Source organism: Panthera tigris, chromosome A1 (genome assembly GCF_018350195.1).
Source record: "Panthera tigris isolate Pti1 chromosome A1, P.tigris_Pti1_mat1.1, whole genome shotgun sequence".
Classification (NCBI taxonomy): domain Eukaryota; kingdom Metazoa; phylum Chordata; class Mammalia; order Carnivora; family Felidae; genus Panthera; species Panthera tigris.
Window position 1 is genome coordinate 198,328,919 of NC_056660.1, and position 26,405 is coordinate 198,355,323.

At 36.3% G+C, this 26,405-nt stretch overlaps 1 protein-coding gene and 1 long non-coding RNA gene across 3 annotated transcripts in view; one reads left to right on the plus strand and one right to left on the minus strand.

Moving 5' to 3' along the window:
• Positions 1 to 26,405, minus strand: part of NDUFS4 (NADH:ubiquinone oxidoreductase subunit S4) — a 112,675-nt gene that overhangs the window by 17,664 nt on the left and 68,606 nt on the right. For both annotated transcript variants that reach the window (XM_007076646.2, XM_042994916.1), the window contains exons 3-4: positions 18,011 to 18,183; positions 3,965 to 4,038 (exon numbers count right to left, since the gene is read on the minus strand). In XM_007076646.2, coding sequence (XP_007076708.1) covers positions 3,965 to 4,038; positions 18,011 to 18,183 — 247 coding nt within the window. The remainder of the gene's footprint in view (positions 1 to 3,964; positions 4,039 to 18,010; positions 18,184 to 26,405) is intronic.
• LOC122240982 lies at positions 1,433 to 26,128 on the plus strand. The gene is made up of 5 exons (XR_006220856.1): positions 1,433 to 1,771; positions 12,649 to 12,733; positions 13,833 to 13,927; positions 18,920 to 18,963; positions 25,936 to 26,128. It is a non-coding gene; the product is annotated as an uncharacterized LOC122240982 (long non-coding RNA).

Consider the following 26,405-nt stretch of genomic DNA (forward strand, 5'->3'; position numbering starts at 1 on the left):
CAATATTTATTGAGCACATTAAAAGATGAGTGGAACTGGATGTTTTTTCCCATGTAGGTGCTTATAATCCAGGATAAAATATTAAGTTTGATAAAATATTAACAGTCTGAGTACAAGGGCAGGCCTTATTTAACTACTGATCCCCAGACCAGCCACCAGTGCCAGCAACAATAGTGTGTGATGGAATGCAACACAAAAAATACAAAACAGTACTATAAAAGCTGTAAGAAAGGAATAAATCATTGTGGGAGTTAAAAGGAAGAGAGAAAGTGTATCCAGTAGGGGGTGGGAGATGGAGGTGGGAAAGGAACATAAGAAAAGGGACCGAGAAAGAGTTAATGTTTAAACTATATTTTGAAGGCTAGATCCTAGTTCTTGACAGCAATAAGTATGAGAAAGGGAACAGCATGAGTCAGGTTATAGATGAGAGAAAGGATCTAGCAAGCCTGGCGATAAGGGCAGAAAGAAGAATTGGGACACAGTAAAAGAAAGCTAGTTCAGTGCTCCAGCGATGTTAGTGCTTACATTGTGAACTTTAAATTATCAGTTGAGAAGCATATTTCTTAAGCACAGGCCCTACACGATGTTTGAATAAAGAATATTTTGGATTTAGAAAAAGTCACAGAGGAAAGGGTGTTGGTATTCAGACAGTGTGTGTGTGTAATGGTTTGGACCATGGGTCAATAACTATTTTCTGCAAATGGCCAGAAACAAAATATTTCTAGACTTTGGGGGCCATATGGTCTCTATTACAACTATTTAACTTTACTATTGCAGCTGAAGAGCAGTTAAAGACAATACATAAATGAATGACTACGACTGTGTTCAAATAAAACTTGCTCATTCACTTATAGGTATTATGACCTTGTTAGCTAACGTTACTTAATGTCTCTAAAACCTCAGTTTCCTTGATCTACAAAATGGGGATAATAACTGTTCATGCTTTATAGAGTTGCGTGAAGATTAAATGAGAAGGATGAAAAGCACTAAACATAGTGACAAACGCATGCCTTATTAGCTTTTGTGATGATGATACTCATTACCTGAGTCTGAAATATAATTAGAAGGCATTAAAAATGGTTTCTAGGAAGCAAATGAATCTGGAAATCTTGTTCCTCACTGTACTCATTCTCTACAATACAATCCTTTACGTCAAAGACATTGATGGTCATGACTTTTCTTAAAACCATTTAAAAGTAAGGGAAACAAAACTAAGAATGGGATGAAGGGTATAGGTTGTTCATTTTTGGAATAGTCCCTGAGTATATAAACTAACCTCCTATTTCTAGATACGCCCAAAAGGCAAACATTTAATAGGATACACTTTGCCAGGTTTTTTTTTTGTTTATTTGTATCAACAAAAACACATTTTCCCCCTAGAGCATATAATGAATAAGGTACTGGGCTAAAAAGTAAAGAGACATAACCTTATGTCTATAGTCTTTGTGCATTACCCATCCAACTTCTCATTTCAAAGATGAAGATACATGTTTATCAAAAGTATAGTGAAACATGACTTGCTCAAGATCTCCTGTGAAGCTGACAGTTATGGAATGAGAATCCTAATTACCAGCCTCTTAATCCAATAGTCTTTACATATTAGTGCTTCTAAACCATTTCTTCTTAATGTTGTTACTAACCAGAACATTGGTTCACCCAACCTTCACCAGCATTAGTTCACAATGGAATGATGTTAGGTGTGGGGGGAGAGGGGATCCATTTGTATGTCCCCACCATTATCCACCCACCCAAGAGAGGCAAATCAGAATGGGTAAGATGTGGGTAATTTGGGATTCTGTACTGTTTCAATGATTTGTTGCCTCAATAACTAGAGAAACAGGGCTTTATATATATAAAATCTCTTTACATGATATATAATGCTGAATGTTCAATAAATGAGACAGATCACAAGTACTACAGTGAATTCAAGGGTGTAATAATCAGTGAGAACTCTCTCAGATGAGTAGAAAGATGTATTTTAGAAAGTCAATTAATTTTACCACATATCACATGTCCATTATATAGGTTTTGTGCTAGGTGCTGAGGACAAAGCAGTGACTAAGACAGATAGAATTCCTACTACCTTGTAGGTTAAAATTCCTGACCCACTATTAGTCTACAGTATTATAAGATACTCTCCATTAAACTTTTTCAAGTTAACACTGTTTACTGACTTTGATAATGTTCCTCAGTTTTCTTTCCCAGGGAGGCAGAAATCAAAGTGGGAAAGCACCTGATTTCAACAGCAGCAGCTAGTTCACACCTGCAATTCACATGACAACTGTAGTCATGCAGTCCTGGTGACCACTTAGACATTAACCAGAGATTTAACAATTTAATTAGATTTCCTGTTATTAAACTCACATTACAGACCTCAAATGAATAATTTTCAAGGTGTCAGACATGAAATATGGTAGGCTGCAAAGATGGAAAACATTAATAGAACTGCTTTTGATAAGCTATATTACAGTTTAATTAAAAAGCAATTTAATTTAAATCAAAATAATATCTTAAAGACTATGACCACCATGAGAATAATTATGTAATTAAGAAATTTGGAAATTGCCAAGAACATGTTAATAAGGAGCTTCATTTACAAATTTTTTTTTTAAGTTTTAAAAAGCCTACTACAAAGTCTAAGAAAACTTATGTACAATTATAACTTAACTATGTTCTAAGCACTTCTATTAATGAAGGCAATCCTCAATTCCCACCGTACATAGGAGAAAATGGAAGCACAAGACATACAAATAATAGGAGACCAACATGGATCCAAAGGCCAGGCAGTTTGGCTTCACACTCTTACTCATAAGCTACATAATACTAAGGGTAAAGTGAATATTTTAGATAATAATATATGTCAAATATGTTACAGAACACTAATAATCTTTTACATTGATCTACTGCGTTATAGTAACAATATACTTAAATAGACACGATCTCATTCAAATAGATAGTTTAGATTCAAATTCAGTTTGACCAACTGAGTTTGACCAACTGGAACAAAAGAATGCATTAGGTACAAATATATAGTAGTGCTTTTAAATCCAAAGGAGACAAACAGAAATATCAGATGGAGAGAGGTAAGGGTGAGAACTAATAGATTCAAAGTAACTATTAGGTAAAAGGTACTGGACTAGGTACACTATGACTTAAGTACCATGACTTCAACCATGAGAAAACGTTAAGTCCATTATGAAATTAATCCAAAATCATATAGCTTCAGAGTAGCATAACAAGGATCAGAATTCAGACTGGACTGACTCCCATGACTGACCACCATGTTGCATGGCTTAATAGAAAATGAGGAGAAAAGAATTGGCATTTTCATTGATAGCAATATCAACATAAAGAAATTTTAGGTGGCTACCTCAAAAACTAATACGGTCTTAGGCTGCATTAATCTAATATTAGAGTTCAGATTATGCTTGGTACTATCCCCACCATATCTAGAAAAGTGGCAAACATTTAGGCTTACATGAAATTTTATAGAGAATAAGGTAATGATAACTATTTTTCAAATAAGGGAAGAGCTATTAGGCAGAATTACAGATTTGAGATTTTGGCTCAAAGTAATAAAGAAAATAATAAACAGAGGTATCGACTGGAACAGGCTATCTTATGAGATGTTCAATGAGTTCAAAAACCAAATGTTAGTAATTCTGCAGAGGGAGCCATAAACAAGGTAGGAGTAGGAGAAATAGTTTTTCTCCCTGCTTCTATTTCAAATTAGGGGAAGTTTGGCTTTTATGTGTTATGTGGGCATTCTATTTTAGATTTTTTTACATGGGGGAGGTGTTTTGATGGTGTAAAAAATCTAAAAACCACGGGATTAGACAGACCTACTACAAGATTTCTTTCAACTCAAATTCTGTATTCGTGACTGATTTTGATTAAGGTCAAGAACATAAAATCTTACTTTCATTTTATTTGTCAAAGCAAAACAAATATAACCTAAACATACCATTTTTTTCTGCAAAGGCAGCTGCATCTTCTTTAGTACTGAAGGTCAGAACCATGTTGGACAAGGGATCAGCCCTGTAAGAGACCATTTTTTTTTCCAGGATTTAACATTAAATATATATTTTAAAATATATATGTAAAATCAACTAAAACATTTAGAAAATAAACAGCTGCTGTATGAGATAAGTATAAATACCTTGTTTCAAACAGTCTCTTTAAAACTTAACTCTTTGAATGTCATCTTTTCCTGTGTTAAACTGAGATTTTCTAACATGTATTGTCAAATTAAAAAATTTGTAACTGCAGGGGTGCCTGGGTGGCTCAGTCGGTTAAGCGTTTGACTTTGGCTCAGGTCATGATCTCATGCTTCATGGGTTTGAGGCCCCTCTTGGGCTCTGTGCTGACAGCTCAGAGCCTGGAGTCTGCATCATATTTTATGCCTCCTTCTCTCTCTGTCCTTCCCCACTTGCACTCTCTCTCTCTCTCTCTCTCAAATATAAATAAAACATTAAAAAAAATTAGTAACTGCAAAGACATTCAGCAATTTTTTTACTCCTTAATAAAATCATTTATTCAACTCTTCAAAAAAAAAAATAGAAATGAATTAAAAAAAAAACAAGAGAATTCTCAAACTCAAACTGACCTTATAAATTTATTACCAAGAAAATTACTGGTGAGTGCAACTGTAAGTACTACTATCATTACCCCCCCCCCCCAATAGATGGCAACAACACCCACTCTTCTAATGAACCTTCTATCATTATGGGCAATAAGCATACGGCCACATGACAAAATAAAGCTCCAAGAATTGACATCTAATTGAGTTCCTCAATCTAAGAAAGGGTAATATTTACAAATCTACACAGACTCTTCACAAGCTGCCATACATATAACTTCAGAAATATCAGTTTTATTAGTACATTTATAAAAAGGCAGAACACTGTTTGCTACAAATGTTTATTATGAATCTCTCAATGGTGAATATAGCATTCCGTGAAACATCGTGCAGAAATGTGGAACGGGCACCTGGGTAGCTCAGCCGTTTGAGCATCTGACTCTTGATCTTGGCTCAGATCATGGTTTCTTGGTTCGTGGGATCGAGACTCACATTGTGCTCTGGAAGCATAGAGCCTGCTTGGGATTCTCTCTTTCTCCCTCCCTCCCTCTTCCCCTCTTATGTGCATGCCCAATGTCTCTCTCTCTAAAAATAAATATACTTTAAAAATATGGAAGTAAAAAATAAGATTTAGGAAGTAATATGGATAGTGGGAAGGTATGAGATATACACTGAAGAGAATATATGGGAAGCAGCCCTCAATGAAATGAAGATTCACAAATTGCTGCTGAAGTTGCAGTCATCCACTATGGTTACTGTTCTGGGGCTCCTTATGAGATCCTATGATATGTATTCTTACCATACCACTTCCCCCACCTTGTAAGCAAAAGAACTTCATGTTAGTGAGCTGTATTAGCACCAATAATGAATATAATATTATATCGATCCCTCCTCTTCAAAGCACATATGATTTCTCAGTTGATAGTTTAGAGAAACTATACTGAGAACAAAAGGGTCAACAAAGGGTGCCTGGGTAGCTTAGTCAGTTAAGCGTCTGACTCTAATTTCAGCTCAGGTCATGATCTCATGGTTTGTGAGTTTGAGCCCCATGACAGGCTCTACACTGACAGTGCAGAGCCTGCTTGAGATTCTTCCCCGCTCACTCTCTCACAAGATAAACTTTTAAAAAATAGAATTGTCCTGGGGTGCGTGGGTGGCTCAGTCAGTTGAGCACCTGACTTTGGCTTAAGTCATGATCTCACTGCTGGGGGGTTTGAGCCCCCCACATTGGGCTCTGTGCTGACAACTCAGAGCCTAGAGCCTGCTTCAGATTCTCTTGTCTCCTTCTCTCTGCCTCTCTCTCTCTCTCTCTCAAATAAACATTAAAAAAAAAAATCCTCTATTAAAAATAAATGGTCAACATAAATATGATCCAGTAATTTGGTGAGTGTTGTCATTCATGTCAGCTTAGCTGAGAACAGGAAACAAAAAAAACTGTAGGAAAAACTCAGGAGCCAGGAGCTCTCCTTTCTGCAAAGGTGGTACAGCTTTTATTCTTCTGCTCACTTTATTTATGAAGAATTACACACATAGGTTAACAGTAACAACTTGTATCAGTTTCCATCCTTTTCCTTCTCTGTCTCCTATGTTGCGCAATTCTTCTCTAAGTATGTTGCCACCACCAGTCACACCACCAGTCACCCTTTCTCCTTCCTCAAACTTCCTATTCTTTCCTAACTAATTTTTCTGCCTCCTTTCCTGACTCCAATCTACCCTTCATCTTGTTGCCAAATTTGCCTAAAGTTCAACTCTCAAACTCATCGTCCAACTTTAAAACTTAAAATAGTTCCCACTGTCTACCAAATTAATTTCAAAATCTCCTACACTTTGGCATTCAAGCCCTTCTACAATATGATCAAAACCCACACTTTCCAGTCTTCTTTTTAATTATTTCCCTTGAAAGTAACAAACTGTTCAAACAGATTGCTAAGTGTTCCTCTGAAGGCAACCTATACGTTCCCACCAGCTGAATCTGTTCCTTCCACTAGAAATACAGAGGGAGACCAGAACACATCAGCATATCAAAGTCCACCCCAACCATCTCTCACGGTCTTCAATGAATACCAATCTTTTACATGAAGTCTTTTACAGTTTACCCTCCTCCATCTATAAATAATCTTTTTAATCTTTACCAAATATAATCTGTACTTCTATATTTATTTTATTTTTTGAGACAGAAAGAGGGAAAGAGAATCCCAAGCAGGTTTGAATGCGGGCTTGAACCCACAAATTGTGAGAGCGTGACCTGAGCTGAATTCGGATGCTTAACTGACTGAGCCACTCAGGCGCCCCTGTACTTCTATTTTTAAACTTATTTGCTCAATTCCCAATTACTGAGGTTCCAATTTGGATAATGGCAGATTTACCTGTCATTAAAATCAGACTTACCTGCCTAACAATTACATAATTATAAACTATGGACAAAACAAAATGAAAAACCAACTGTTTGAAGGGAACAGAGTGACCAAAAGCAGGAAAGAAAATGAAGAATTGAACCTTGGAAAGAAAGGAAACACAATGGTTTAGATAAGCTGATACTGTTTTTTCCTTAAAGGTACTCTCTGGTCTAGATAGCTAGGACCATCAAGAAGTCAAGCAGAAAGCCACAGTCTTATTAGCACAAGGAATCTGGAGAGAGTGTTTAGGATTGTCAGAGCTGCTGGCAAGTTAGGGGAAGAAACAGTAAAAAGGAGGAATCTGAAGAGGAGGGAAATTCTGAACTGCACACAAATGCGCAAGACTCTCAACAACTGAGAAGGCTGAAACAACTAAGCAGAGGTTTCAACTGCTGTTTACTTGCTACAGGGAAGACTAAGTCTGGAGTCCCACAGACTTAGAAGGACTTGGTAAGTACTTCGTACTTTCCAACAAAACCTCAAAAGAGCCATGCCTTTTTATTTTCTAACACTGTGTTCTAGGGCTAAGACCAGAGTAAAATTGAAACATACCCACCCTAACAAAGCAAAACATATATCCTCCATAAATTCAAGGTAATCTATCAGTCACTGCACTGTCTGCTAAAACAAAACTTATAACCAGTGTCATTAACTGAATAGGCATAAGGATAGAGAATTAAAGAATGATACTGAATAGAAATTCATTTATCAGGGGTCAATCAGCATATTAATATGAAGTCAAAGGTTCACCAAGAGATATGTATAAGAATCTTCATTTTAAGTATTATAATAACCCCCAATTGAAAACTGTTATAAAAGATAGCAGGCCCAAAATGGAGTCATTTGTGTTTAGCAAATCAAAACTTCATACCTAATTGCAATTTCAGTCTCTCTCAAGAATGTAATCTTAAAATAGTCAATCTGGAATAACAATCAGAGAGATGAGGAAATCTGCTGTTTCCTTATCCTTGCCTCCTATATTTTGCACAGCATTTTGAAGCTTCTTTGTATTTGCTAGATGGAATGCTGCTGGATTCATGAATAACTGAATAAAAGCCAATTTGATCTTTAAATTTACTCAGTTGAATTTTGTTTTTAACAGATTTGGTGGCAGCTATGGGATATGAAGCAAACTTCTGATGGCATTTAGGGACAATGAGAAACAGGGGCGGTACCCACGAATCCTTTTGAATTCTTGGTCTTTTTCACTTTTTTTTTTTTTTTTTTTTTTTTTGAGATAGAGAGAGGGTGGAAGTGAGTAAGGGGCAGAGAGAGAGAAGCACAGCTCACCCCAAGTGGGGCTCAAGCTCACCCAATGTGGGACTTGAACTCATGAACTGTGAGATCATGACCTGAGCCCAAATCAGATGCTTAACGACTGAGCCACTCAGGCACCCTTTTTTCCACCATTTCTAAGAGTCATAGGTAAGTTCCTGATTCTGATCTCTGCTCTCTTGGCGTCAAGCTCCAAATCTAATTGGCTTACCAGTAAGTTCCATGGGAGCTGCTGGTAGTTCAGGCCACAATTCTGGTTTAACTGTCTGAAACCCCAGGGTCCTTAATTCTGTCCCAAGACCTATGGGGGAACTATTAATGGCAGTTGCAGTTTCCCACTGATGTGGAGCCTCCAGTCCCCATTTGTTGGTGTCTGCTAGTTCAATCCTTTCCCCAGTCCAAGGTTTCATGATAGAAATTACTGGCGGTGCACACAGGACTATCTCATGGCCAGAGCACAGTACTATCTCTTGGTTATTGCCAATATAGTAAGGTATACATGTTTGATTGTCTTGTTTTGTGTAAAGGTTAATGTTAATAGGGATGATGGAAGCCAAAAAGCTGCAAAAATTGGTGGGAACATGTTAGGCACTTAAAAGCTGTTAGAGCAATCACCACCTAACTCAGAGATCCCCATGTTAGTATAAGTCAGCTACAGAATGGATTAGATTGACACTAAGTCACTGTCAACCTCAAGAACATTTCTGTGCAATGAGGTATACTGCAAAACACCATAAAACCCCCAATGCAGCAGCACATCCCTTACAAGTATAAGTATCCCTTTCAGTTTGGTTCTGAGAGACCCAAAGGCTTAGCTAGAATAACAACAAAAGGGAAGGGATCCTTAAATTCTAAAAAGTTAAGCATGCCACCTTCTGACACACCTGCATATTTTGTCTCAGAAGCTATAAATATCTACAAGATTGTCAAAATGTTATTAGAGACAACCTAGAATTAATTACAATGGCCATTATGGGGAACGTTCCAATTAGATGAGATCATTCATTTAAGAAATGTACTTGAAAACAAGGGTTCCTAAACTGAACAAACAGAATGAGATATCTATTTTAATTGGTATTCAGAAGCTTCCAAAACGCATCAAAATTCCAAAAATGCTTCATTAAAAAAATGAAGCAAAAGACTAATGAAAAATTAAAGACACAAGAGGTACTTAAAAAAAAAAAAAAAAAGACAATAAAACTCCTACTGCTCGCCTCAAATCTTCCTTTGAATACTCAACACTCTACTAAATCCTGTATCTGAACTGCCTTTCCACTCTGAAGAGACTATTAAAAGGTTATCTTTTACAATAAAAACACCTGAGGTTGTGGGGTGACTCTCTTTCACTCCTTGGTCAAAGACTAAATTAAAACCATAGTTAAAAGAATTTCCTAAACCCAAGGACGATCCCCAAAAGTTTTCTGAAGAAGTTATTAGAGCCAGGTTGCCAGATCTTGTCCTCTTGTGCACATGTTGGTGGGACCTGGTAAAGCCCAAAAATGGATGCAGGAAGCAAGATGGTATAACCCCAAGGATGATATCCAAGATCCTTAACCTTCAATCTGGTCCCCTCCTGGACTAGAAAAGGTTCACAGAACAGCAACCAATCTTTAAAAGCCATTCCTAGTGTCCCCCTCCTTCAAACATGTATATTTATTTATTATTTGTATATTATTCAAACATGCAAACAAAACAAAGACGAATCTGTTGCAGACTTTAAGCCCACTTGGAAGCTTTCTTCCTACAGCATTCTGGGGCTCCAGAATAAGAATAAGGTCACCCAACTTGCTCTAGCTGCTCTATTTGTCAGTGGAGTATCTCCTGAGATTAGTGAATTGATAAGCACAAAACAGGATGGAGACAATTGACTGACTGAACCTGTGACCATAGCTGAGCACTTTGAAGGAACTTTGAAACAAGACCACAAACAAAAGTCTGCCAAGATACTGGCCATAGAGATATAATAACTCCAAGGCCAGGCACCTAAAATAACACCTGGGTCCCCCACATCACACACCCCCCACTAGGGGTCCACAATCAAACCATGGCCCAAGTGTTGATGTTTCATTTGTAATCAAACAGGACAATGGAAAAAATGTGTCTTCAAAGGTCCTATGTAAATCTGTGAACATCAACTCAGTGAAGTAGATGTCTCCTCCAGAAAAGTAAAAAGCTTTAGCCATCTGAACAAGTAACCTTAACCTATACCATCTACCAGAAAAACAACTTAGATCCAACTTCTTTTATAACTAATGAGTTGTGTATTACTGTACCTGATTGATGGCCGTAATTTATTTTTCTTCGAAGTTTATTTATTTGAGAGAGAGAGGTAAACAGAGAATCCCAAGCAGGTGCCATGCTCAGTGCAGAGACAGACACAGAGCTAATCTCAGGAACTGTAAGATCATGAGCTGAGATGAAATCAAGAGTCGGATGCTTGACTGACTGAGCCACCCAGGTACCCCCGTGCAAGTAATTTTAAAATAGAAGTTAGAAGTTCTACATTTACATCTGTCTGTATGTCTATGTGTCAAAATATATGTGTTACAGATAGGTGGGTTTTTTTAAATCTCTTAATGGTATTGGTAAAATTAATTTGTAAAAGAGTTGTATTTAATTGGCTTGAAGAAAATTAAGCACCTCTATAAATTAAGGCATTCCTAAAATTCTCAGCTATACAATAGAAACTCAAATGCTTTTCAGACTCATGTGATCTGTGAAAATATTCAGTATCAAAGCCAATTTAAGTTTGTTGGCTTAATTAAAATAGGCATGTCTTTAGAATTATCAATAGTGAATACAATGCAGAGATACAACTTTTATTAACTTGGGTTTACTAGTCCACATTCACATTATCTGTTACAAAACTTATCAGCAAGAAAAATAACTTGGGATGATGAAATTTCAGAAGTGATCTAAACAAAATTTTTAAGAACGAGTGAATTACAGAGATGTAAGCAGGATAAAGATTTTTAGATGAGATTTTTTAAGTTTCCCAAATCTTTTTGGTAACCCGAAACCTTAAAGTTTTGCTAAGTTAAATGATGGAGAATCATTACATATCTAGATCATTTGCAAATAAGATAAAATACTGAAACATTTAATTACTGAATATAGGTTTATCTACTTTACCTTCCTTTTATAGAGGAACTCAAGGTATTTGGATGTATTAGTAAACATGTTTTGTGCCTGAGAAATTTACTATGAGAAAACATGTGTTCCCAGATATAACAAAATTATGTCTGCCAATCTACAGAATGCTAGTGTAAGAGACAGTTCATAACCATTTGTTTACTTCCTTATTTTCATTAAAAATTAAGAGTTTTAGGGGTACCTGGCTGGCTCAGTCAGTAGAGAATTCAATTCTTGATCTCAGAGTCATGAGTTCAAGTCCCACATTGGACATGGAGCCTACATAATTTTTTTAAAGGTTTTTAGGGTTAAAAATTCTACCATATGTAATTAAAGCCACTAAGGTTTGTGGAAGAAAAAGAATCTTTGGACATGAGTATTAGGCATGGTCAAGACTGGCTAAGATTAGAATAAATTTAAGTGAACAAGTAAGCTAGTAAGAAATTAGAATGTGGTTTTTCTCTCTGTTAAAAGGACAAAATTTTCTTGGACTGTTGGTCTGCTTTTGATAAGAGATAGTAAAAGAAATTATTATTCCTTTACCGTTTTGACTAATCTGCCTAGAAATCAAAGATTTTGTCTTGTCAAAATAATTTCCTGTGTTTCATGTTGTTTTTGTTTATCACACCTTTAGTTACTTAAATTTAATTACTTCCCTATTTAAAAAGTTAAGCTTATTGTTTTACAATAATTTAACTTTTTTTTAAAGTAGGCTCCATGCCGCAACATGGGGCATGAACCCTGATATCAAGAGTCACGTTCTACCAACTGAGCCAGTCAGGTGCCCCCTAATTTAACGTTTTGTATTTGCTCTCAGAGTCTATAATTGTCCCTATGGTTAACTGGATAACTAAGTATTATTTCACACTAACCTACGATCCAACTTGACCAAGTGTTTTTTAACCTTTGATATTTTTTATCAACTTTCCAAAATTCAAACTCCAAATGAAGTATTTTTGACCTTGAACTAACTTTAGGATTTTTCTAGAGGGTCCCAAAAAATTGCAAAAGATTTGTATTCTCTTCTTATAAAAAGGGAGATGTTAAACTAGTTAGGCTTATTTGATATGTTAAGTGACAGGAGAAGCCATGTCAGATAAAATAATATTAAGCCTTCTTTATGTAATTTATATAGGTATGTACTATAAGTTTTCTAAAATTTCTAGAAATCTGATGTCCTGGTGTAATGTTATCATTCATAATTCTACTTCTCTTAAAATGTTGTGTAACACAATAACCAAATTTCCTTGTCAATTCCATTTACAGAGATACGTTGTTTTACTCTGATGCTTCAGTGTTCCTAAGAAAGTGCTACCATTTTCAAGGAGATTCATGGAAAGGATTTTGACAAGTACGGGTTTCTTTTTTTAAAGATTTTTATCTTTTTTAAGTAATTTCTATACCCAATGTGGGGCTCAAACTTACAACCCTGGGATCCAGAATCGTATGCTGTACCAACTGAGCCAGCCAGGCGCCCTGACAAGTACAGGTTTATCATAACTAAGATCATAAAACTAAACTGGGTAGGAATTTCCAGAACTATTAGAAAAAAATGGATTCAAGAATTAATAACATGGTGAATTAATAACATGTTAATAATAATTAACAAGAATTAATAATAAGCTGGCTCAGTCAGAGCATGCAACCCCTTGATCTTGGGGTTGTGAATTTGAGCTCCACATTGGGTGTAGAGCCTACTTAAAAAAAAATAAAGGATTAGTAACATGGCACTGAGTGGACTGATAAAAATTATAATTTATAGAACTTCTTATCTGAAATACTGTTGGTTCTTTAATGTTTTGTTTTTCCAGACTTTGCAAACTTTTTCTCTTAAGCTATTAATGATTTACAACAATTTGGTTAAGTATACCTTTGTAAACAAAGATGAAACTCTGAAGTATTCTTTTCATAGCAATATAGCTAGTTATTTACACAACTTCAATAAAAGTCCTTGGGGCACCTAGGTGGTTCAATATGTTAAACGTCAGATTTTGGCTCAGGTCATGATCTCACAGTTTGTGAGTATGAGCCCCACACTGGGCTCTGTGCTGTCAGCATGGAGCCTGCTTTGGATACTCTGTCTCCCCACCTCTCTGTCCCTCCCTGGCTTTCTCTCAAAAATAAACACTATAAAAATTTTTTAAAAATCTGTTCTCCTTATAACAAGACACAATTGGAAACACTGGCTATATCACCAAGGCCTTTTTTAAAATTTTAATGTGTATTTATGATTTTGAAAGAGAGAGAGACAGATATGAGCGGGGGAGGGAAGAGAGAGAGAGGGAGACACAGAATCCAAAGCAGGCTCCAGACTCTGAGCTTTCAGCTCAGAGCCCGACACAGGACTTGAACTCACAAACTGCAAGATCATGACCTGAGCCGGTCGGATGCTTAACTGACTGAGCCACCCAGGCTCCCCTACCAAGGCTTTGATAGGAATGATTTTGCAGGTAAAATCTGATGGCCAGTCCCTTGGAAGCTTTTCACAGTTCGAGATTCCTTATGAAAAGTTTCGGCAAAGCAGTGTTCAAAAAAAGCTCATATGGTAAGTCACTATTCTCACTGCACTTATGTAAACAATCAGGCCAAGTTTACTGCCGATTAGTTTTACTGTGTTTATCTTTGGTTTTTAAAAAAATGGAGTTAATTGTAGAGCATAAGATAATGTTTGTACCTTTTTAAATGCTGGATTCTAGTCCTATGAACTATTTTTGAGGTTTTGTTGTATTCCTATAAACTAGACTGGATCCTAAATTTTTCTAGTTTCATCAATTATCTGACTACAACTCTCCAAATTAATATTTTCCATTTTCCCTCACACTTGGAATCACTGAGAACAAAGACTGCCTTTGAATCTCCTCAGAAAGGGCTCTACTCGTTCCTCCTCACCACCTAGATGGAGCCGAACTTCAAGGACTAGAATCTCAGGCACATATTTCACAGCTGAAAAAGGCTTTGCCTAATATCTAATAATGTGCAAAAGCTGGAAACCTTCAAATCAGATTGAAGAAGAGAAGTAGGTGACAATGATGTAGATTACTTCCTCCCAAGATCCCAGATCAATACTTCATACGTTAGCTAAAATCCTCTCTTCTTGTCACAAAAACTCTGGTCTATATATTAGAGAGCCCTTGGTCCATTTCCCTGTCTTTAGTTAATAACCTCAAAACTTGGGGAACTTTGCATCTAGGTTCTCTATAATGAAAGGAATACCGGGGTGCCTGGGTGGCTCAGTCGTTTGAGCATCCAACTTTGGCTCAGGTCATGATCTCGCGGTCTGTGAGTTCGAGTCCCGCATCGGGCTCTGTGCTGACAGCTCAGAGCCTGGAGCCTGCTTCGGATTCTGTGTCTCTCTCTCTCTCTCTCTCTCTCTCTCTCTCTCTCTCTCTCTCTCTCTGCCCCTCCCCCACTCATGCTCTGTCTCTTTGTCAAAAATAAATGTTAAAAAAATAAAAGAAAAAGAAAAAGAAAGGAATACAAGGAAAAGGTAACCAGAATAAAACTGCCTGTGTAGTCTACAGGCCATTAAAATATAACTGGCTTCCATCGCTGTCACTTTCCAGTCTGGAGCCACAGATTAAAATGAGAATTACTGGGAGGCATTCAGGATTCACTTCCTTTGGCAGGCAGGGCTCTAATTCCCTGGTCAATACCACCTGCTGTGGATTACTTCTGGGGAAGCTGAAACTAGTTACATAAGATCACCTAGAAAGCCACTTGGCATAAAACGGTTGACTCTTTCCATGGAGTCTTTGACTGAATTGATTTTGATTGGTTTGCATCTTGGAGACCATGGTTCTAAAGTCCCATCCAAACACTGGGAATTGTCTTGTTTATTATAATCATACTAATCTTTCCTGGCATGATGTATTCTCTCAAAGACTTTAAATGCATGTTCCTATCCTCTACCCAACAAGCAAATGATCTTCCTAAGACTGAAAGGAACCAAAAGGGGGCACCTGGGTGGCTCAGTCAGTTAAGTGTCCAACTTCGGCTCAGGTCATGATCTCATGTTCCATGAGTTTGAGCCCCACATCGAGCTCTGTGCTGACAGCTCAGAGCCTAAAGCCTGCTTCAGATTCTGTGTCTCCCTCTCTCTCTGCCCATCCCCGGCTCATGTTCTTACTCTTAAAAATAAATAAACATAAAATAAATTAAAAACAAAAAGAATAACCAACTTAAAAAAAATTAAGAACCGGGGGCACCTGGGTGGCTCAGCTGGTTGAGCATCCGACTTCAGCTCAAGCCCCGCATTGGGCTCTGCGTTGACAGTGCAGAGCCTGCTTGGGATTCTCTCTCTGTCTCTCTTTCTCCCCCTACCCCGCTTGTTCTCTCTCTGTCTCTCTCAAAATAATTCAACTTAAAAAAAAAAAAAAAAAATTAAGAACCTGAAGCTGTGGTCTGTCACAGACACTAAGACCTGTGAATACCACCCAAAGGATTAACAAAAGCTGTGAGAGGGGCACCTGGGTGTTTCAGTCAGTTAAGCATCAGACTCTTGATTTCAGCTCAGGTGATGATCTCTTGGTTTGTGAGATCGAGCCCCAAGTCAGACTCTGAACTAACAGTGTGGAGCCTGCTTGGGATTCTCTCTCTGCCTCTATGCCCCTCCCTGGCTCCTGCTCTCTCTTTCTCTCAAAATAAATAAACATTTAAAAAAAGAAAAAGCTGGGAGAACTTCAAAGTGGTAGCTGGGAGTGATGCTAATGCCTTTAATTTTGATGTTATCTCTCAGTTATGCTGAGAGTCTGATTTAATTTTTTAAAAAATCAAAATAGGCTCAAAATGGAGTCATTTGCACTAAGCCTCACATCAACAAAGCAAGACTGTATACCTAACTGTAATTTCAACCTCTCCCAGAAATGTAACCTTAAACTAGTCAATTCTAGAATTTCCCCATCAGCAATAGTGAGGTAATCCACCCAATAGACCAGACCCCCTTCTGTCCGCAGAGAAGAGGTAATCCATACTTTCCCTATCTCTGACCATTCTGCCAATTAAAGCCTCCCATTTTGGGGGTGCCTGGATGGCTCAGTCGGTAGACTATGTGACTCCTGATCTCAGGGTTGTGAGTTCAAGTCCCACGCTGGATGCAGCGAGATTACTTAAAAATAAAATCTTAAGAAAAAAAAAAAAAGTCTTCCATTTTGTATAGTTCTTTAGAGTTCCTTTCTATTAGCTAGATTGGATGCTACCTGATTCATATATCACTGAATAAAGCCTATTTGATCTTTAAATTTATTAATAAAACTACACAAATACCATTAATAAATAGTGCAATGGATGAATCTTGCAAATAGAGGAAAACATTAAAATCTCATGTGACTTAAAGAGTAATCACAGCATTTAAAACACTGAGTACGGACACCTAAAAAACTACCTATATATCATCATGTCAAATAAAATATAATTGTATTTAAACTACACATGGCAGACATTTTTAACAAAAACTCCCCCAGGTACATTGTAAGAAAAGATGTTAAATATCAGACTTTTTTACAGTTAGACATAATTTAAACTGATAACCACCTTCAACTAAAGACTGGACACATAAAATGCTCTAGGAGTCTCAATAAGATTGACAATTTTCTAGCTTATCTGGCTGTTTTCTCTAGTAGCAGCAACAAACAGCAGCTTTTATTCAATTAGAGGCAGTCCTGCCATTTAACATTTGAGTTTTATTCCACCACAGAGATTTAGGTTACTGACTTCATTGGTGCCACCGAATTTACAACCACTTTATTCCAATGCACTATAAATTTGTTAATCACAAGATCTCAGGAACTTGCAAGTTTCCCTCAAAATAGCTAATTTCTTTTTTTTTCATTAATGCTTATTTTTGAGAGAGAGACAGAGCATGAGCAGGGAAGGGGCAGAGACAGAGGGAGACACAGAATCTGAAGCAGGCTCCAGGCTCTGAACTGTCAGCACAGAGCCCGACATGGGCTCCAACTCATGAACTGTGAAATCATGACCTGAGCCAAAATTACACTCTTAACCGACTGAGCCACCCAGGCGCCCCTAATTTCTTTCTTTTTTTTAAAAAAAATCTATTTATTTTGAGAGAGAGCATGTCCAAGTGGTGGAGGGAATGAAACAGAATCCCAAGCAGGCTCTGCACTGTTAGCACAGAACCTGACTAGGGGTCTAAGCTCACTAACCATGAAATCATGAACTGAGCCGAAACCAGGAGTCAGACGCTTAACCGACTGAGCCACCCAAGCACCCCATAATATCTAATTTCTAAACTCACTCTTCTCCTTACAAACAACAACAAAAAATAATTTATACGTAAACAAAAGTGTCACTAAATTATTAACACTATTCACACAGTGTGTCTTAAACAGCTTGGGGCCATGCTAACAATGCTTAGCGTCAGCCATTTTTATCCAGTAAATAGTTCTCTGAAAAGACTGTTTCTATGATTTTAGTGCTGGGCCACCCTTACATGACCATTAAATACATATTCACGTAAATATAATATATAGGTCTATCACTTAACATTATACCTACACAAATGGTCTCAAAAAGTATTGTCAACATATTGGATTTACAATTTAACATATTTAAAAGGAAAACCCACACAGAAAAAGCAGAAACAATATTCAAATTAAACCAAAGTACTCACGTTGATGCCCAACCCATCAAAGGATTTTCCCATCGCTCCCTGGTATCAAACTCCATCTTCCATTTCTTTGTGTTGTTTACTCCAGACTGCATGTTATTGCGAGCAGGAACAAAGATCCTGACTTTTCTAGTTTTGATATGCTCTACTGGAACGCCAGTTAAAGTAGTGATATCCTACAGAAAAAGAAGCAAACACATTTCTAACAGCTCACATATACTCTGATGTACTTTTGCTGCTTTTTATGTTCATGCAATTCTATTCAGACTTATAAACTGGGGTTTTTAGCTTTCTGACTTCACTACTCTGCTTTTACCATATAAACTGCTATTTTGATATCTGGAAAAGGTATACTGGGAGGAGTGTTAAGGTACAGTGGGAAAGGGTTCATGAAAAAAAAAATTAGGTCCCTTTTGTCCAATAAAGCATTGATAATTTCTGAAGAGTTTGCTGGTAGAAGAGCCTATAGACTCTTATTTCATGAGCAGGTGTAACTAGTAAGCAGAGAAAGAATGTGAATGGATATTAAAATTAGGGGGAGGGGCATTTCAGTGGCTCAATTAGTTAGGCATCCGACCTCAGACCTCAGCTCAAGTCAAGATCTCAGTTTGGTTTGTGAGTTCAAGCCCTGCATCTGGCTTGCTGCTGTCAGCACAGAAACCGCTTCAGATCCTCTGTCCTCTTCTCTCTCTGTGCCTCCCACACACGTGTGCTCTCTCTCAAAATACATGTATTTTTTAAAAAGTAAGGGCATATAAAAAGTTACTTTTAAATAGGAAAAAAATCTATTATCAGTGGTTTCTGTGTCAAACTGCTTACAAGAAGTCATTTCCTTCAGGGGAAGGCCTAAACCTTTTGTTAAATAAAATCAATTATAAACTTTAATTAGCATTTTGATTTATCTCCTTTTAGTGAAATCTACTGAAAAGAACCCACACCAAATTTATTCTGCAAAGGTAAGCCATAAAAGTTACACAGTTTTTGCAGAAATGTGATATGAAAACAATGGTAACTTTCTTGATTCTCTTTTTTTTTTTAAATAATTTTAAATGCTCAAAGTGATAAATGTCTGTAATTTTGATGCCCCAGATTAGACATATTTATCAAACATAGTAGCAGTCTGGACACAAAATAATAAAGTAATTCAGAGTTTAAGTCTCCTTTCAGTAATGGTAGAATATTCGATCAAAGTAAGATCATATCAGGGTTAATCATATTCTTAAAAATGAAGCATTTTAAAACCATGGTTCACTTACTAAATTTTTAAAAACTGGTTAAAAACAACAGAGTTAACATGAAAAAAATCACCAAACTTGTGAAAACTAGAAAATTTTGTGAATTTCTATTTCATTGTAACATATCCCCTAAAGAAGACTAATGTTAATTTATAGTTCCACTCTAAACAATGCTATGGACCAAATAATTACTGTCAACACTTAGTGCGGCAACATATACTGGGAAAATACTAAGCGCATTTCTGACTTCACTAGTCTTCCTACTCACAGATTAAGAAAACACTGTTTAAAGTTATTTTAGCTGGCAACCAATCTTCTGCTTAACACAATACCTTTCCACCTGCACCAATAAGTAGGTGTGGTTACTTTGTCACAGCTTGTCTGTTTGGAGAAACTATCAAAATAATCCATATAAATATTTACACAAATACACACTTCTAGTATGTGCCTACATTTAAAAAGTTTCTTAAATAAAATAAATGCAATTGGTTCATAATTTCTAAATGTATGAATATAAGTTTTAATTGGTAATTTTTAATCATCAAGTTCAATTTCAAAGAAATTTCATGTTTTATGACATTTGTTCACTTTCTGAAGCATATTTCTCTACTCAAGAGCTTAAAAGAGACTCCTGGGAAGTCCTCAATGCTTATTTCTTTTGAATTCACTATAACACTTGTAATCTGTCATATTATTATTTAATATTACATATCTTTATATTAAAGTCCTATTTCCTCAGCTAGAGCTTAAGTGGTATATAAATAAACAATATAAGTGTGTTACAAAATTACAGGGCGAGGCACCATTTCCAAATTCCACAGCAAACCCTCCATAAAAGTTCATAAAAAATAGAACTATAAGTTAGCTACTCTTTGCGACTTACAGGAAAGGAGACATTAAACACTTATAATACCATTTAGCTCAGGAAGATGAGATTATAGGGAACAGATTTACTTTTTCTTTACCTTCTACATTGTGATGTATATATATGACAAAGTAATAGAAAATAAAACTTTTTAAAAAAAGAAACAGCATTTCTTGATTTGTACTATTAAAATAGAAGGGGACAGAATGATTTTTTAGGATGGAAAATCTCTTTAAGTGGCTAAAATGTTACGGAGCTCTTTCTATTTTGAACAACTACCAGTGCTTCCATAGCTTCTCCAAGTATGACATTTTTTTAATTGATCTCATCCCCCAATTTAAAGTTGGCATTGGCACAAAAAAGTTTCTGAATTTTGAAGCCCAAGTTGTTCTGACAAAGTCCCTGCTCTTGCCTGCAGAAGACATGTAAGGTGCCGCAGCAGAGTTGAGCTGCTGCCAAAGACTGAGAATGAAAAGGCTTGGCATCTCTCACATACTTGACACCTAAAGGGCACAGAAGCTCTAAAATTCCTAGTCCCTGTAGGCACACTCTCAGTCTAGACAAACTGATTTCTCACACTTTTAAAATGCATTACGACACTATTGTTATCATTTCATCCACACGGCTTCAGCTAATGACAGAAGAACCTGTCCTTTAAGCCACATTTCAATGGGCTAAAAGCTCCCACTCCAAGATTCCATTAAAACAATGTAATACTTGAAAAGAACTATGAAGCACTATGTTGAAATCTTTACTTGTGTCTTGAATTCTTTGCTCTCCCTCAAAATAAATAAATAAAACATCTGCAAACTAAACTACATTGAACTAAAGACATTATGTCTAGATTTCTATTTCTGTATTGCAATATTGGATCACCGGTGGTTTTCTAAAAAGAAAACCCTACTTATCCAAACACTTTGCTGATGTCAATATTGCCTTTAATAGATTTCTCATTTTATTGGCAAAATACGTATTTATAAATAACAATTCATAATTTTCTATGACTACAAAAAAGCTACATCACATTGGATGAGAAGCCTTCAAGTTTTTACCTAAAGAAACTCAACACTCACTAGCTAATAATTATGTATACATTCTCATAACTCAAGTTATCCTTTAGATAATATACACTAATTTTCTGAGTTTTAAAACTTTTAATTTTTAAACAGTTGAGTCAAGCATAAAACCTGTATTCCAATTACTAAATAATGTTACTATCTTAATAAAATTTCACAAACACCAATCATATGTACCATAATGCGATCTTAAGAAACGTGACTAATGATTCACAGACCTAAGGGCATTCAGATAAATATTTGCTCCTGAAAAGATGCACCTCACAATTCCAAAGTTCCTCTCTTTCAGCACCATCTCCTCCACAGTCTTAAATTCTGGAAGAGCTTACAGCTGACCTTCTATCTCGCAAGTCTACTTAAATGGAAGAGGAATTTAAAAAATCATTAAGGAAGTATATGCCAGTAGATGTAAATGAACTTTACTCTTTCAAATACCAATTTCCATTATAAAATATTTGTTTTCCATATAAAAACTGTATGATTCGGTTATCAACTGTCCCCATTTATGTTGTGTGAATTCAACTTTTTTTTTTTTTTTTTTTTTTTAACAAAGGAAGCAGGGAACAAGCAATGGGAAGTTGGTGTCAAAATGCAGAAAAACCTCCCAGCAAGCTTCTTGCAACCACCCAGGATTTAGAGTCTTGCTGGTCGCTCTCTTTTCAATACCAGAATTTCACACATTTCAATGACTATTATGACTTCAAAGAATCAAATTTTCATCATTGTCCGTCATCTGCCGGTTGATTTGTATAAAGGAGTTCTTCTGCATGCACTCCAAACAAAAGCCTCCTTACTTTTGTGGTTATATATCAAGTTTAAAAGTTTTGTTTGTGACAGTTGTGTCTTTGGTAAATTAGGGTAACACTGAAGGAGTGCAGCTGCTCTGCAGGAACCTCCTTTCTGGCACCATTTCACTTAAATAAAAACTGAATAATTAGCTTCTGCCTTTATTAAACCACAAAAATGCCACTGGCCTTAGTAATTACTTCCAGTTGCCCCACCCACTTAACCTTAATAGTTTACACTTGTCATAAAGAGAAATAAATGAAAAAGGTTTTCACCACTTTGGTGAATTTTTGACAGATCTCCCAGCACATCCAGAAGAGCCAAAATTTTAACCAGGTTTCTGGGTAATAAGGTCAATAAATTGCATGTATGGATCAATGTTGAAAAGTTTTAATAGAGCACATGCTGGAACATTAAGTACAAATACTGCTTATAGAAACTTGTTCTACTGCAAGCTTTTAGTTACCAATTATGTATTTAAATTTATTCTAGGGCTAAAACTGATCTAAATTTGAAGACTGCATTTATATTCTACTTCTACCATGAAAGATGTTAAAAAAAAATCTGTAATAAAAACTTCCTTTCAAGTACCCTACAGATACTTTGCACAAGAAACTCACTAAGTGGTCTCATAAATAATGAAGGATAGTTTACAAAATAAATTTTATAGTTTGAACAATATAAAGAGTTGACAGCATAACTATAGGTATTTACTTATCATGGAAGAACTTTAAGCACTTCTAAAAAGTCAGTGGTCATCAAAATTCAGATACAAATAAAAACTGTAAAAATACATTAGAGGTGTGCTAGTAGAACTGACTTTTGTTTGTCTGTTAAAGCAACACATTGATGTGGGAATCCAACCAGGTAATGAAACAAGTATTGGAATGCAACATTACATTCTGTATACTGGGCAAGGCTATCATGGAACCAAAAGTTCAGTTTTAAATAAAATGCTAAGATAGAAACAGTGACATGCAAATGACTCTGAAAATCATGTAGCACGTAATCAAACTAAGAATTACACATGAGTATCAATCCCTAACTATTTTCATTACTCCTAGCTCTTTGTGAACAGGAGCAATGGTTAAAAGCAAAGGGCTGAGTCAAACTGGGTTAGAAGAATACCAAATCACAACTTTGGGCAAATAAACTTCTCTTCATTCACCATCTATAAAATTAACTAAATGAAGTAAAATGAGGACTAAATATAAAGTGCTTACCTTAGACAATAAAAAGAATGTATCTCATTTACTCAACGTATTTTTTGGCACCTACTATGTATTAGTTACTAGACATAATGCTCAAAACAGTACAGACATCATCTCTATTCTCATAAAAAGTAATATTGAACTTTTTAAAAAGAACGGAGTGAATAAGTAATGGGAAGCTGGTGTTAAGATACAGAAAATCTCCCATCTTCCTTGAAAAACGAGTTAGTAATCAAAATACAACAAAGGGTTTTGTAATTAGAGTCCATAAGCTGCTTCAAGTTTGGAGGAGAGAAAAATGTAGCTTTTTAAAAACAAGGGCTGAATGTCCCATTTGTTGTACACATCAAAAACACTGAGTAAAATATGTTAAATGGGTTGTGTTAAGTATGAAAACACATACTGGTAAGCCTACGGCATTTATGAAACTGAAAGAATAAGATATAATTTACTTTATTTCAACTCAAACTGAAAGATCCTATTATGCCAAGTTATCCATGCCAGAGGCTGCAGGGGATAGAAAGACAAAATTTTATTCCTAAATAAGTTTACAATTTGTGCACCCATGGTAGGGGTGATGCGTGGCAGAAATAACTAAATAATCACAATGGAAAATACAATATTGGTTAAGACAAAGCAAGTAGGATTCTGATAAATCTGGAGGAACCCAAGGACCACCATTTGCTACCTATGCAGTACTGACGAGTTGCTTAAACTCTATGTTCATTTCCTCCTTTAAAAACTATTACAGAAGCTATGTAATAGCACTGTTTGGAAGGATTAAATAAAAAAAATTTAATCAAATTTTAAAGGTGAAAGAGTATCAGAAAATATCTGACCAAAGAGGGACAGAGAAGATGATTCCTTCAGGATACTTAAGATTTTAACGATACTGGTAAACACTTAATAATATTAAAGAGAAATTTATAAAAATATATCCATATGCTTAACACCCTAGCAACCGTTTTCTTAACTGTTTTACCTACCAATAAATATCCATATACAATTCCACTTTACATAGTTATAATAATACAGTTATTTTGCATTGATTCTTTTGACCTAGTTTTCATATTTGTTTTAATCCTTATTAGTAGTCTATTTAAAAAAAATTAATGTTTATTTATTTTTGAGAGACAGGCAGAGTGTAAGCGGGGGAGGGACAGAGCGAGACAGAGACAGAATCCAAAGCAGGCTCCAGGCTCTGAGCTGTCAGCACAGAGCTCAATGCAGAGCTCGAACTCAAAAGCTGTGAGATCATGACCTGAGCCGAAGTCAGACGCCCAACCAACTGAGCCACCCAGGTGCCCCATAATCCTCATTAATAGTCTATTAAGTTAATATGTCACAATGTCTTAGCCAATTCTGTCAATAAGCCCTCTTACTAAACTACAGACGCCAATGGTTAAAACCAGAAATAGACAAGACTGCTTAACTCACACTCTAACTAAAACGTATTGTGCTTATTTCTTACTGCACTTTCTTGAGGCATTGACGAAGACATTTTGCAATGACTGAACATTCCAACTGCCAGACCAGAAAGGCTCGAATAGTAAATGAGTGTCTAGAAGACCATACCCTACACATCCCCTTCTCAGACCATGATCATGGGCTAAACACATACTGAATTCCACCTGTGATCATGAGCTCTCTGCTTGCTTTCTTTCATGGACCACCCCCCACCACAAACTTTCCCTATAAAACTCCAGGTATCCATCTTGCCAGCAGAGAGGTAGGTTGTTAAGGCTTGAACCTGCCACCTCCAATGGCTGCTGGCCCCTGAAATTTCTCCCTTTCTTTTTTCCAAACCCTTATCTCTTGAGTTATTGGCTTCTCTTGCAACAAGTTTGTTCAGCAACAGTGTTGGCAAATGCAGCCAGGAGCTATGGTTCCAATTTGTCCAGCCCCCTCAGGAATCTCCTGGGATAGAGCAGTTGGCTGAGGCAGTGCACCAGGACTCACCCATTCATTTCCTGAGCTAGTGGCCATGATAGATTGATCAGCAATCTCTCATTATTGAAAAATCACACTGTCTTGTTATTATTGTTTTTCCAGTATACTGCAATGAAAATCCCTGTAACCTAATTCCTTTAACCACAACTGAGGGTAGAACTGATAAAGTCAAAGGTTGTAAGAATGTTCATGGTCTGTAATATGTCATCAAATTGCTTTCCAAAACTGTGGTCAAATTTTGTATTGCCACCAAAAGGGAAGCGACTTCCATTTATCCTCTCAAGGCACAGGTATATATTAATTGGCTTGGATTTATTTAGTGTGCGTTCTTCCATGCAAAACTACAGAAGATGAGTTTGGTTTTTGACTTGTAAAAACATACCAAAAATTTAACAAATTTTCCTCAAAAATGACCTAAATGATGTTATATTACTTTATAAGAGCAGCTACCAAAAGAAACCGCCATGAAAAGGTTAACACTCATCTAAAATCTAATTAACTGCCCAAAGTATAACTCTGAAACATCACACAATCTCTTTGTAATTGTAGGGGCCCAGGGTAGGCCACACCAATATGGGTCAATTTGGCATGGACATCATTTTGAACTAAAAGCAATCAAAACCCAGCACATTCAGGAAAAGCTCTTTACCTCTCCCTCAACTGCCTATTTGTACCAGAAAGAGAGCTACTAACATAGATTCCTCTTTACCTAAGAAATTTATCTATATAATAAGGCAACTCTTGTTTTTTTAAACATCTCCTCTTACCTTCCTGCTAACAGTCTTTCTCCCCTTTGTATCCTCAGATTCCCACCCTCTCCTTAGCTCAAAGAGGCATCATGTTGCTCAACTGTCTTTGGAACTCCATGGCTATGTGAACTGCCAAATGTACACCATGAAATGTTACTGTCTCCTGTTAATCTGTCTCATGTCAACTTGGTTCTTGGTCCATCCAGAGGGACCTTGAAGGGCAAAATAAATTGTTCCTTCTCAACACAATGGTGTGCGGATACCAAATATTTTCAGATTTGTACTGTATATAGTTAATTTTGTAGTACATGATTTAACATATGGCATAGCCAAATCAAGTCTACTAATCAGCTATTTTATGAGAGAATGCTACAATTTTAAAAAAATGCTAAAACTTTCCCCCCCTCAAATCAGGAAAATTCATTGGGAGACTTCATTTTTATACAAGGAAACACACGAAACAATCTTTGGTTTCTATTAATTTTGAAACAACTGAAAGTTACTAAAAAAAAACAAAAAAAAAACA